This window comes from Haplochromis burtoni, unplaced genomic scaffold (assembly GCF_018398535.1).
Source record: "Haplochromis burtoni strain Fernald_Lab_line unplaced genomic scaffold, NCSU_Asbu1 Contig_644, whole genome shotgun sequence".
Taxonomy (NCBI): Eukaryota; Metazoa; Chordata; class Actinopteri; order Cichliformes; family Cichlidae; genus Haplochromis; species Haplochromis burtoni.
Window position 1 is genome coordinate 175,672 of NW_024583005.1, and position 11,758 is coordinate 187,429.

General features: G+C 44.9%; 1 protein-coding gene across 1 annotated transcript; it reads left to right on the plus strand.

Moving 5' to 3' along the window:
• Positions 1-3,498: 3,498 nt before the first annotated feature.
• LOC121812535 lies at positions 3,499-10,020 on the plus strand. The gene is made up of 2 exons (XM_042215018.1): positions 3,499-9,415; positions 9,844-10,020. The coding sequence occupies exon 1, from the start codon at positions 3,499-3,501 to the stop codon at positions 9,148-9,150; it is 5,652 nt and encodes a 1,883-aa protein (XP_042070952.1). The 3' UTR covers positions 9,151-9,415; positions 9,844-10,020.
• Positions 10,021-11,758: the final 1,738 nt, after the last annotated feature.

An 11,758-nucleotide genomic window follows, 5' to 3' on the forward strand; every position in this document is an offset into this window, starting at 1 on the left:
CACACACAGATATCCCCCTAAAATAGCTAAAACTAAAAACAAACTAAAAACTACTTCCAAAAACATTCAGCTTTGATATTAATGAGTTTTTTGGTTCATTGAGAACATGGTTGTTGTTCAATAATAAAATTATCCCTCAAAAATACAACTTGCCTAATAATTCTGCACTCCCTTTACACACCACTCACTCACTGATCTGGATCCATCCATCTTCTGCTTTTACAAGTCAGGGTCACGAGGAGCTGGAGCCTACACAGCCATACACTCAACATGTTGCCAGTCTGTTGCAGGGCCAACATGTAGACAGACAACCATTCACACTAACAGTCACACCTATGGCCAATGCATTTGGCCATAGGTGACAATTTTTACCATTTGTCACTTTAGAATTTAATATTCGATTCCTTTTATGCCAAACATTCTTCCAGTTTTACATTTTGGGGGTTTTTATTACATTTTGGGGGTTTCTATGGCCAATGCATTGGCCATAGGGACATTCATTCATTAATATTTGAATGAATGTCCCTTAGCAAGTTGCACCTTGACCCTTTGGTAGGCATCTTGGCAGAATTGTTATAGTAATTCAATTTTGTTGCTTTCCTGATATTGATCCAGTTAGTCCACAAATTTGAAATGGGATTGAAAGTTGAGGAAAATTCAACAGGCTTGACGTCAGAGCTATGGGAAGGCCATTCCAGAAGCTTTATGTTGACCAGTTTTGATGTGTTTGGTTGGTGTTCAGGTTTAAGCTTTGGTTGGTCCCAGGTTGTTTCTGAACATCCAAACCAATGTCTTCTCATCTGAGGATGAAAGTATGGGTCTTCTTCCAGACTTTAGAACTTATAATCTTGAAATCTGCAGTTAGAAATGGTTTCAAAGACCTGCCAAACTACAGTTCTTCATCTTAGTTCTTCACTGAGTTTCTTGTAATTTCTCATTGTTCTCAGTATTGGTCAATCAAAAGAAACTACCAGTTGTAGTCAATCATTATGACTAATGAGAAGTTAATAAGCCTCAGCCTTGTTAAGTTAAGCAATATTGTAGTTCCTCCAGTAGCAACCATTAAAAGATTTAAGTGGTACTTTGTTTATAATGTGCATACAGTATCTGTGTACATTTGACCCTATGTGTATTAAAGATAATCCAAAGTAAATTCAAACTTGTTGTTAAAGATGCATGTTGTTCGGTCATTGACCCTGGAAAAAGAAAAGCTCAACAAAATCATTAAAAGATGAAAAATTACTATGTCATTCATGCCCTGTGTGAGTCTATGTAAACTTCTGACCACAACTGTAATTATGTATCAGTTTTCAATAAAAAATAACATGTTTATCATTACACCATGCAGTTTGCTACTACTGCCAATTTCAAAACACATCAGTGCAGTCTTTGTCTTTTGATGCGATCTTTAAATGCTTTGTCTCTGTCACTTTTCACAAATTGCATCTGCTGTTTCCATTTCTAAGCTTAAAAAAACAAATCGACCCATTTGTTCTCAAACCAGCTTTCAAGGACTCCATTATAGGCATTTTCATTTTCATGAGACACATGCATCTATTTCCAGAGACTCTAATATCAGTTATGTCTGACTGCTGCTTGCTGATGTCTCTGACGCATATTCTCCATGTTCTCTTGCGGATGTTGTTTTTAGCTCTACATTTCAGCTCTGTTAAATGGTTCTGTTGCTGCATTACTAAATGTCTCTTAGCTAAAATCCCAGATATGTGTCTCATTCATTTGCTGTTACATTTTATGTCCATTGTTAGTGAAAGGTCACAAGTGAAAATTCAAAACCAAACAACAGAAAGGGACAAAATGCTGATCTGGATGATCATTGTCTGGTCAACTCATTTTATATAACAATCCAACATAAAAATTGTCACTTGAATGGATATTTGGACCAACACTGGATATGAAATGGGGTCTCACCAAAAGTGATCAATTTATTTTTTTGTCAAATAAATTGGAGAAGCAAAGGTAGAGAAGAGGTTTGTGTGTACATAAAAACAGCTTTAAATATGAAGAAAAGTCACATGAAGAGCATGGCTACATCTCCATAATCCTCAATAGCTGCCTCAGTCAGCTTATGCACCTGCTTCATTCATCTTTCTGCACCTGACTCTGATTAAATAATGGCATCAGTTTATTTGACGGCCTTTTGATCAAGAAAAATGTGTTTTTCCATTTTTCTTGTTTTGACGGTTATAACACCGACTTGACCCCAACGTACACAGATCAAGCTCAGATCTGAATCTGATGTACAGATGCTTTGAGAGATTTTGTAAAATGACCAAATTCTTTCTGGTTTGTGTTTTAGTGTTTAGTAATTTAGTTCAAATAAATGTGGGTATGAGATTACACATGACACCTTTTTTCCAAAACATTAGAAACACACCACTATCAGCATTTCAGTTACGTTATTGACACTGGCACTGTGCACAGATTGCAAATTAGCAATGTCATACATGTGATAAAAAAGGAGTCGTGGCAGAGAAAGCATGGCTACATTTCACAAAGATAACTAACAGTGATAGTTGTAATCTCTGAAATGATTATTTCAATAAAGGAGAGAAACACCAGCAATACACTGAAACACCCTTTTATGCAACATGGGATTCACTGCGAGAAGTGCCAAGTATTTGATGTTCTTCGACTGCTACATTTAGCATGAGCTCTCACCGCTTCACTCATAAACAAAAAGCCCTTCCAATTTGCTACATAGGATGGGAAAACGGGACCTCATCCCCTTTAGTAAGTTACTGTATAGAGTATAGATATAAAAATAAGATGTTCAAATAAAAACTTTTGAATAGATTTAGTAATAGCGTGTTATAATCTAAATAGTTTGACAATTTATTTACTTTGCCGGAGTATTTCCACTTATAGCACGGGTTGTACTTTGACATTGATTACAGGGGGTTTATGCTAGGAGATTTATCGAGATTGGTAGAGGCATGTGACTTACCACCGTAGCATTTATTGCGGGTTGGATCTGTGTACTGCGGTTGTGTTATTTAGCCACTAGAGGGCACTGAAGACCATGTAATTGCGACCTTTCCTAATTTGGGGGCATGAGGTCCTTTCTGTTGTCTGAGATATGTAGGTATTCTTGTTTCCTGCCTGTTCAAATGGGATTGTGGGACTTTCTTATGTCAGAGCATTCAGCTGATTATTTGTGTTACAGTTCATTATATTGGCATGATGTTGGGAAGTGACGAGTGTTATATTTATATGTGAAAATTGTTTCTCCTTGTTTCTTGTTATTCAGAACCACACGTCTGTCCACCCCTCCCACATTCGTTAAGTATGCCTACTGCTGTACTGTTGAGCTGCTATTAACTTCCATTAAAGTATATCCGGACATCACTCTCTGTGCCCCACTCTCTGACCAGTAAGAAGGAAGAACTATACATGCAGCAAGAAAGGCAAAGACGTCAATTAGACGAAGAGGCACGTACTGCTCACAACACCAGAGAATCTATTACCAGACGTCTATCAATGCAGCGTCGACTCAAAGAGAAGGAGATGGAGCTAAAGAAAGCTTCCCTCATTGCTGCTTTTCTTCGTGATCAAGAAGATGGGCTGCCAGCACCTAGACCTTTAAATAACTGTGAGTATGACTCGGGCCTGCAGGCTTGCAGCAGTGGTGTAAACTCCCAAGTGAATCTGTCAGAGCAGCCAGCACATAACGGACAGCAACGTAATATGACCAGCTATGCGAATGCTTTCCCACCTTCCATCTTGCCAGTGGATGCATCAGTACCAGATTCACAGCCCTTACATCCCACCAGCTCCTCTGCTGACCTGGAGCCAGTATCTGAACCTCTCCATGAGTGTCCAACGCAACATATCAGTCCTGCTGTGGACACTCCCTCAGCTGGTCATCAGTATGGTCAGCAGCCAGGCGGAAATCACCCCCCTATTACCTACTCGACTCAGACTCTCCGACCTGCAGCAGAGGACAGCTCTAATATTCCTAACCGACAATCACAGCCTCCTGGAAAGGTGAAACATCAGGGATGGCTTCCTCCAGTGCCATACTCAACACCCAGTCAGTTTCTACCGCTTCCTGATTTACCGTCCCGCCTGCGGGATAAAGTCGGACCAGCTGGCTGTGGGCCCACGGCGCCGTCTTTACAGTCCGAGATACCGTTGCCACCTACTGCCAGCAATGGCAACAACTTGATGGAACTGCTAATTGCCAGCTCGTATGGGATCCCCAAGCCAGCACTACCTTCTTTCGCCAGTGGTAAGGAAAGTGATTTCGCGCTTCTTAAGATGGCTCTGGACAGTCTGCTTGGCAGCCATACTCATCTCACAGAGCAGTTCAAATATCAAATCCTTCTGGAGCAGTTAAAACTACCAAGTGCTCACAAACTAGCACAAGCATATATGCATGATCCCCTGCCATATACTACAGCACTCCAGGCTCTCCAAGACAAATATGGTCAACCTCGTCAGCTCGTACAGAGTGAGCTTGGATCTATCCTGAACTCTCCCCAAATCCGGGTGGGGGACCCAGAAGCCTTTGACAATTTTGCTCTGGATGTGCAAGCTTTAGTAGGTATGCTTCGATCACTGGAAGGTGAAAACGGCTACGAACTGCGATGTGGCTCTCATGTCGATAAGTTACTGAGTAAGCTCCCAGCAAGCTACAGAGATGGGTTTGTTGAGTACAGCCTCAGTCGTGGGATACTGAGAACTGGAACTGACAAGACATATACCCTGCCAGATTTTTCGGCCTGGCTCCAAGTGAAGTCGCAGGCCAAGCGCATATCTAGTAGGGCAGCCGACATGTTTCAGGACCAGACCAAACAAGGTCAGAAAGGCAGGAAAAGCCAAAGATATCCTTCCACTGTGTATTACAACACAGACAACAGGAAGGGGGATGGAGCTCATCTGGAACCAGGTCATCGGACACCTCTCATTAAAGGGAAGATTAAGCCAAAACCTTACTGTCCATACTGTGACACCCGTGAGCACTACCTTAATCTTTGCCCCAAATTTAAGACACTGTCCATCACCCAAATTGCAGAGTGGATCAAAGATAAAGGTTGTTGGCGTTGTGGACGGAATCATGCACCTGATGTGTGCACCCTGAAGGCACCCTGTAAAGTGTGCAAACAGCAACATCTTACAGTGCTGCATGAGGTTTGCCAACAGGAGCCTAGGAAAGTCCTGATGGTTGGCACTGCCCCAGATACGTCCACCATCTACATTGATCACCCAAACCGTCCTCATAAGGTCCTGCTAAAGGTTGTGAAGGTGTATCTGTACAATGCTGGGTATTCATTGGAGACCTTTGCTGTACTAGATGACGGTTCTGAACGATCCATCATCCTACCACCAGCCGTGCAGCACCTCAATCTAGGGAAGGAAGCCGAGACACTTCCATTAAGAACTGTTCGTCAGGATGTGATTCACCTGCAAGGGGCCTCGGTCTCCTTTGAGATTTCCCCTGCCCATGATCCTAAGGTGAGATACCACATCCATCATGCCTTCACTGCTGACAAACTGGGCCTCTCCGAGCACAGTTATCCGGTTAAGGCACTCATGCAAAAATATGCACACCTGCAGGGACTCCCACTTTCCCCTGTCGACAGGGTGCAGCCTTTAGTCCTTATTGGCTCAGACTTCCCTCATCTGCTTGTCCCAACGAAGCCTGTACGGTCTGGCCCTCCTGGGGGTCCATTGGCAGTCTGTACCCGCCTTGGATGGGCTCTGCAGGGTCCAGCTAACTTAACCCAGTTCGCTGTGGAAGAGCAACAGTGTCTCTTTACTGGGTCCCCAAACAATGATCTCCTTCAACATGTAGAACGATTGTGGAAGACAGATGTACTCCCATACACAAATGTGAAGACCGCGACACGTTCTAAGGAAGATCAGAAAGCACTTGAAGCTCTTGAGCAGCGCACAACCAGAGTGCAGGTGGAGGGAGTGACAAGATATGCAACGCCCCTCCTCCGTCGCAAAGACAGTCCTCGCCTCTGGGCACCCAGACTGGCCTTGCTACCACAGCTACGGAGTACTGAACGTCGGATAGCGAGAGACCCAGGGCAGGCTGAAACCTATTGTCAGGAAGTGCATAAACTGGAGGTGGTAGGCTATGTTGAGAAACTATCACCTGAGAAGGTGGATTGTTCGGGCGAGTCATGGTATCTACCCCACCATGTAGTTCACCACAACAACAAGGCTAGACTTGTATTCAACTGCTCATACCAATACAACGGGCTCAGCCTCAACAGCCAGTTGCTTCCAGGTCCAATTCTGGGACCTTCACTGCTTGGGGTCCTCCTCCGCTTCAGGGAGCATACTGTGGCCATAAGTGGTGACATCAAGGCAATGTTCCACCAAATTCGGTTGCTGCCTGAAGACAAACCTCTGCTCCGCTTCCTATGGAGGTCTATGAGGAAGGATGAGGAGCCAAGTGTGTACGAGTGGCAGGTTCTGCCTTTTGGTACAACGTGCAGTCCTTGTTGTGCCACCTATGCCCTCCAAAGACATGTCAGGGACAACAGCCAGGGTAATGAAGATATCTTGGACACGGTGGAGAGGGCCTTCTACGTCGATAACTGTTTGCATAGTCTCCAATCTGCAGAGGAGGCTAAGACACTCATAGATCGGATGCGAGAGTTATTCGCCAAAGGGGGATTCGAGATTAGGCAATGGGCCAGTAATGTTCCATCGGTGGTGGAGCACCTACCAATGGAAGCCAAAGCAGCCAGCACAGAGCTTTGGCTCTCCCAGCACAGCCAAGACCCAGAAGAACCAGCTCTGGGCCTTCGTTGGAACTGTCTCACTGACCGCCTTGGATACAGGCATCGACCTGTGGAGTACTCTCTGCCCACACTGAGAAATGTTTACCGGGTGATGGCATCACAATATGATCCTCTGGGCTTCCTCATACCCTTCTCAACTCGAGCAAAGGTTCTAATTCAGGATCTTTGGAAGGCAGGAGTTGGATGGGATGAACAAATCCATCCTACGGCCTTACTAGACAGATGGACACAGTGGGAGAAGGAACTAGTGAACTTGCCACAGGTGGAACTACCAAGATGCTATGTCCCACCAAGAGCCGACGTCGGGAGACCGGATAGAGGGGCTCACATATTTTGTGATGCCTCCGAAAGAGCCTATGGAGCAGTAGCCTATCTGCGAACACAGGACTCCCAAGGCGACGTCCACGTGGCATTCATGATGGCGAGGTCAAGAGTAAGCCCCCGGAAACAGATTTCTATGCCACGTTTGGAGTTATGTGCAGCTCTTGCCGGAGCCCAACTGGCTAGAGTACTGGAGACCGAGCTGGCATTTCAACCCAGTGACATTACCCTATGGAGCGACTCAACAACCGTTTTGACCTGGATCCAATCTGATTCATGCCGCTATAAGGTCTTTGTTGGTACCAGGATTGCCGAAATACAAGATCTTACTGAGGTGTCAAGTTGGAGATATGTCAACACCAAGGACAATCCGGCTGATGACCTCACGCGAGGGAAAAACCTTCTCGAGCTGAGTCAACCAAACCGTTGGACTCAGGGCCCACCTTTCCTTTTAACGAACCCTGATACCTGGCCAACTCTCCATGAAGGTGAAGGTCAAGAAGACGATGGGGAGCTGAGAGGAACAGCATTCTGTGGAACCACCACCACATGCAGTCCACAGCAAACGGTGCCAATTTCCAATTTTGGCAAATGGAGTGAAGCGGTTAAGGCTACCCATCGGATCCTTCATGGGGCGGCTGCTGATCACGAAAACCATGTCATGACTGCTACAGATGTATCAGCTGCTGAGCTGCATCTCCTGAAACAAGCTCAAAATGATAGCTTCCCCGAGGAATTACAGGCCCTGGTTGCTGGTAAGGCAATTCTTAAGCAGAGTCGCCTGCTAACACTTGCTCCAGAGTATGATCCGGCTATTGGACTGATAAGAGTTGGGGGAAGACTCAGAAGAGCAGAAGGTCTGGACTTGGATGCCATGCACCCCATAGTCCTTGATCCGCAGCATCCGGTGACTAAACTACTGATCAGGCAATACGATGAGCAGCTGTTGCACCCTGGGCCAGAACGAGTGTTCGGGGAGATGAGGAGGAAATATTGGATTCTCCGAGGAAGGGAGGCAATCAAGCGGCACCAGCACAGCTGTGGTGAGTGTCGAAGGTGGCGAGCCAGTCCTGATATTCCTCGGATGGCAGATCTACCCCCCGCGAGGCTGCGCCTATACAAACCACCCTTTTGGTCCACTGGGGTCGACTGCTTTGGCCCTTACAACATCAAAGTGGGACGGCGCACTGAAAAGCGCTGGGGTATCATATTCAAATGCATGACTACGAGCTGTGTGCATCTTGACCTGTTGGACAGCATAGATACCGATGCCTTTCTCATGGCTCTGCGTCGGTTTATTGCACGCCGGGGCAAGCCATATGAGATCCTATCTGACTGTGGTACCAACTTCAGGGGAGGAGAGACCGAACTGCGGTCTAGTTTCTCAGCTCTTGAAGCCCCCATTAAAGAGCAGCTGGCGGAGCAGAGGATTGAGTTCCGGTTTAATCCACCAGGTTCCCCCCATTTTGGAGGTACTTGGGAACGGGAGATAAGATCTGTGAAGACAGCTCTTCAAGTGGTGTTGGGAGGCCATACGGTGACAGAGGCAGTTTTGCAAACTGTGCTGATCGAAGTGGAAGGGATCATTAATGCAAAGCCTCTTGGGTATGTCTCTTCGGATGTAGCGGATCCGGATCCAGTCACACCCAACTTATTGCTAATGGGGCGACGAGATGCATCACTCCCCCAGGTGATTTATGCTTCGAGTGAGATGCTGGGAAGACGGCGATGGCGCCATAGTCAGATTCTGGCGGACCATTTTTGGTCCAACTTCCTGCGTCACCATCTGCCGGATCTCCAGAGGAGACAAAGATGGCAGGGGGAAACTGACAACTTGACCATGGGACAAGTGGTTATGGTGGTTGACTCACAACTACCGCGAGCGCAGTGGCCCATCGGAAAGGTGGTCAAGGCCTGTCCAGGGCCAGACGGTCGGGTGAGAGCGGCTGAGGTGACAATCAAGGGACAGACATATCTTCGACCAGTTGCCAGATTAGTCAGACTCTCAGCCTGGGAGGATGATGAGGACTGTCAACCCAATGATGCTTAGACTTTCGGTTGAGGAGCAAATTTATTACTTAAATTTGGGGGCGGCTGTGTCCGAAAGTCTCCTTATATTTCAATTGCATCGCTATAAGTGCAGTGTTAATTTCTGCCGATAAGTTCCACTTTGTTCTTACTGTTTGCTGCGGTGATGACGTCACATGCTTTTACGACGCTCCTGCCGTATCACGAGTCCGAGGAGCATTAGCCATGTTTTTCTCCATGAGTGTGGGGGAATAGCGATCTCCAGCCGTGTGCGTTCCTGTGCAAATGTGAGTCAAAATCCCTCCAGTTCTACGAGTCTATTTCCACTTATAGCACGGGTTGTACTTTGACATTGATTACAGGGGGTTTATGCTAGGAGATTTATCGAGATTGGTAGAGGCATGTGACTTACCACCGTAGCATTTGTTGCGGGTTGGATCTGTGTACCGCGGTTGTGTTATTTAGCCACTAGAGGGCACTGAAGACCATGTAATTGCGACCTTTCCTAATTTGGGGGCATTAGGTCCTTTCTGTTGTCTGAGATATGTAGGTATTCTTGTTTCCTGCCTGTTCAAATGGGATTGTGGGACTTTCTTATGTCAGAGCATTCAGCTGATTATTTGTGTTACAGTTCATTATATTGGCATGATGTTGGGAAGTGACGAGTGTTATATTTATATGTGAAAATTGTTTCTCCTTGTTTCTTGTTATTCAGAACCACACGTCTGTCCACCCCTCCCACATTCGTTAAGTATGCCTACTGCTGTACTGTTGAGCTGCTATTAACTTCCATTAAAGTATATCCGGACATCACTCTCTGTGCCCCACTCTCTGACCGGAGTTTAAGTCCTGAGGGAGCTATCATCCCAGCATCCCAGAGATAACTCTCTAACAATCATTGTCTGGTCAACTCATTTCATATAACGATCCAACATAAAAATTGTCACTTGAATGGATATTTGGACCAACACTGGATATGAAATGGGGTCTCACCAAAAGTGATCAATTTATTTTTTGTCAAATAAATTGGAGAAGCAAAGGTGGAGAAGAGGTTTGTGTGTACATAAAAACAGCTTTAAATATGAAGAAAAGTCACATGAAGAGCATGGCTACATCTCCATAATCTTCAATAGCTGCCTCAGTCAGCTTATGCACCTGCTTCATTCATCTTTCTGCACCTGACTCTGATTAAAGAATGGCATCAGTTTATTTGACGGCCTTTTGATCAAGAAAAATGTGTTTTTCCATTTTTCTTGTTTTGACGGTTATAACACCGACTTGACCCCAACGTACACAGATCAAGCTCAGATCTGAATCTGATGTACAGATGCTTTGAGAGATTTTGTAAAATGACCAAATTCTTTCTGGTTTGTGTTTTAGTGTTTAGTAATTTAGTTCAAATAAATGTGGGTATGAGATTACACATGACACTTTTTCCAAAACATTAGAAACACACCACTATCAGCATTTCAGTTACGTTATTGACACTGGCACTGTGCACAGATTGCAAATTAGCAATGTCATACATGTGATAAAAAAGGAGTCGTGGCAGAGAAAGCATGGCTACATTTCACAAAGATAACTAACAGTGATAGTTGTAATATCTGAAATGATTATTTCAATAAAGGAGAGAAACACCAGCAATACACTGAAACACCCTTTTATGCAACATGGGATTCACTGCGAGAAGTGCCAAGTATTTGATGTTCTTCGACTGCTACATTTAGCATGAGCTCTCACCGCTTCACTCATAAACAAAAAGCCCTTCCAATTTGCTACATAGGCTGGGAAAACTGGACCTCATCCCCTTTGGTAAGTTACTGTATAGAGTATAGATATAAAAATAAGATGTTCAAATAAAAACTTTTGAATAGATTTAGTAATAGCGTGTTATAATCTAAATAGTTTGACAATTTATTTACTTTATATGTAAAGAGTTGATGCTGAAAACCTGTAGATGTACTTATTTTCTTGTAGAAAATATTTGATTTGATTTGATATACCTTTATTAGTCCCACAAGGGGAAATTTCATAAGGCTGCCGACCTATTGCACGCAATGGCGGCGCCATCTTACCCTCCGACCATACATACATTACACAAAACATCACATGGGGAAGACAGGTCAGAGAGGTATAACAATGGAAAATGCACCACATGAGGAAAGATAAGGAGAAAAAAATAACTCCCCCCAGACTGAGCTCCAACAGGGAGATCAGTTTGAGAACAGAAAAAAACACCTCTGCACATAGCATGAGAGACAACCGATTTAGACAGTACATCTGGGCCTGCGTGCGCTGGTCTCCTTGATCCACCGTCAGCATCAGAAGGGAATAAGCGTCGAATAAGCGTTCTGTGATGTTGTCATTCTTGTGCTCAAGGAGCCGATTCTGAGAACTCACGGCAGTGTGCCTCCCCGAGATGTCATCCAATTTGCGCCCAGAGATGTTATTCCGAGCTAGCCCTTCCGAGATGTAATCCAGTCTGCAGTCAGAGATCTTATTCTGAGTATTCACAGCAGCCGTAGCCTTTCCAAGATCTTATCCGTGCTGCACTCAATGAGCCCATTTTGAGAAACTCACGCCTCTTCCCATCGTTTCAATCCCAGCGGGCAGCCTTGTGGGGGTTTGAA